General features: G+C 32.5%; 1 protein-coding gene across 1 annotated transcript; it reads left to right on the top strand.

Annotated features, from left to right (window-relative positions):
- Positions 1-1,515: 1,515 nt before the first annotated feature.
- On the top strand, positions 1,516-1,951 carry LOTGIDRAFT_127833 (hypothetical protein; the record flags this gene model as incomplete). Its single annotated transcript, XM_009063636.1, has 2 exons — positions 1,516-1,671; positions 1,880-1,951. Coding segments are annotated over 2 exons (228 nt in total), but the record flags the coding sequence as incomplete, so codon positions are not given.
- Between the last annotated feature and the right edge of the window lie 394 nt (positions 1,952-2,345).

The raw sequence follows: 2,345 nt of genomic DNA, 5'->3' as shown, positions 1-2,345 counted from the left end.
AAATATAACTTTTAATATAACATTTCATCAATACATTATGGTTTCAAGTTTTTTGTCTTGATTCAAATCATTTGATTGAAATTTGACTCTAGATAGCTACCTTTGTAATTATCTTTGTATTTTATTGCTTTCCCTTGCATCCAACAATCCAGCATCCATTTTTAATTACAGCTTGCTCTTTCCCAGCTAAATATCAATAATTTAATTTGTTGAGTATTTTTTCTTAAAGAACTATATGTTTTGATGGAAATTGAGTGAATGTTTTAACAGAATGTATTGAATTTCAATCACAAGACTAGAATTAGTTGTATTGTATAATAATTGTTAAAATGAAATGTAACCTGTATTTTAGATGGCACGAAGTACAGAATTAAATTCAGCTGGTCGTTCTAACACTAATGTTCAACCCCTCCCTGACCAATCCAATTCCATTTTTGAGGCAAGTATAAATAAACGTCCTTTGATATCTGTAAGAGCTCTAATTTTGAAAACTTAAATATCTATTGGAATTATAACATATGTTAAAAGCATGTCTTGTATCCACCCTTTGCACCCTGCTTGCATGCACCTTTGCAAATATTTATATAGTAATTCTGGTAGCATAGGTATAAAAGTAGAAAATGTTATTTGCCATGCTGGAAAGCAGTAATAAATGAGTCAATGAATTTTCATTTGTTAAATATTTGATATCATATATATTGTGCTATTAAATGTAAAGATATTCATCAAAATACCTAGAAGTACCCAGTACATTGAATACTTTGCGAAAGAATATTATAGCATTGTGATATATAGATATACAATGGCACTTTTCTATTGTTAGTTGCTGATGAAACTTGTTAAACATTTTGGGTATTTTCCAAAGATTATCTTTAGTAGCCCTTATATGATATCAGAAAGGAAAACATACATTGCATGTGAATGAGTTTTGTAATTTTAAGCATATGTGTGTTCTTACTATATAAAAACACTAGACATGTATTCCCAAATGGGTTCTAGCTTCTAGATCTTTATTTTAAAAAATCTCAGAAAAATTAAAATGGTATTATGATTGTAGGATTTGGTCTACATGAAGAAAGGGTGGTTGATCAAGCTGGGAAAATCAGAAAGGGTAATTATTTCTGTTCTGGATTTCTCATTTAAGAAAGGCATGCAACTGAAGTCTATTAAAAGGAATGAGATTGTGAATGTACCGGTTTTGGTGTTACCATCACTAGTTCATTTTCTAAGTGAATTGTGATAGTTTAGTAACTAATATAGAAGTGCATTTTGATGTTGAGTTGTCATGATTTATATTTCATAACAAAATTAATATATATCACTAACAACGATAACAATGTAATGGCAGACACGCTTATTATGAGAAAGCCAAGTAATGGAAACCTGTGACAGTGTTAAAAAGAGGGCAATGTGATTGATTAAATGGTATGATGTTGAATGTCGTCATATTCATGCCCAATAATGTTCAGACCAATTTGACAATACATTTTCCTATTTGATACACTACAGGATGTGAAGAAACATTGGTTTGTATTGGCTGGTAATTCATTACACTACTATAAAGATGCCAAGGCAGAAGACGCTAATAACCTGGATGGTAGAATTGATCTGTCCACTTGCTACGAAGTCTCAGAAGTTAATCTTCCTAGAAATTATGGTCTTAAAATTAAGGTAGGTTGTTTATGTTTGAAATAAGTCTAAAGCTGCCAAACCAGAAAACTACACAACTACAATTACAAAATTTAATTTGCTCAACAGCCCTAACTAGTAACTGATTTTATAGTTTTGGTCTTTAAATAAAAATGATCAATTCAAAGATTAAATCCTGTCTAGTAAGCATCATGATTGTTTACTGATATGATCTAAATGTGTTTTGTAGACAAGAAATGGAGAATATCAGCTGGCAGCTATGACTTCTGGGATTCGCAACAATTGGATGAAAGCTCTGAGATTATGTATGGACCTTCACAATTCTGGCGCCAAACAGAAATATGCTTCTTCTTTAACTGGTAAAGCTTTAATGGGTCTGACAACTCGAGCAGTGGATGATTTTGATGTCAACAGTGCTTCTGGCAACACTCAGGCTGTCACAAACCCTTCTGGTGAAACTGCATTTCAATTGGTTGGAAGACGAGATGCTAATAAAAGAGACTCACTTAAAAATGCAAGACGCCATCATTCTGATGTCAATCCTGGAAATGTCAGTAAAGTTCTGTCCGTCTCAGAATTTTGTGGTGCTTTGGATATACCTAATCTGAACATGTCATCTTCCTCTACAGTTAGTAATGACAGTCAAACAGGAACCGCTAGCTCTAGTAGAACCAGTTCTGTTTCTGAGGTAGGAG

Source organism: Lottia gigantea (assembly GCF_000327385.1).
Source record: "Lottia gigantea unplaced genomic scaffold LOTGIsca_59, whole genome shotgun sequence".
Lineage (NCBI taxonomy): Eukaryota > Metazoa > Mollusca > Gastropoda > Lottiidae > Lottia > Lottia gigantea.
This window is presented reverse-complemented; position numbering and strand designations above follow the sequence as displayed.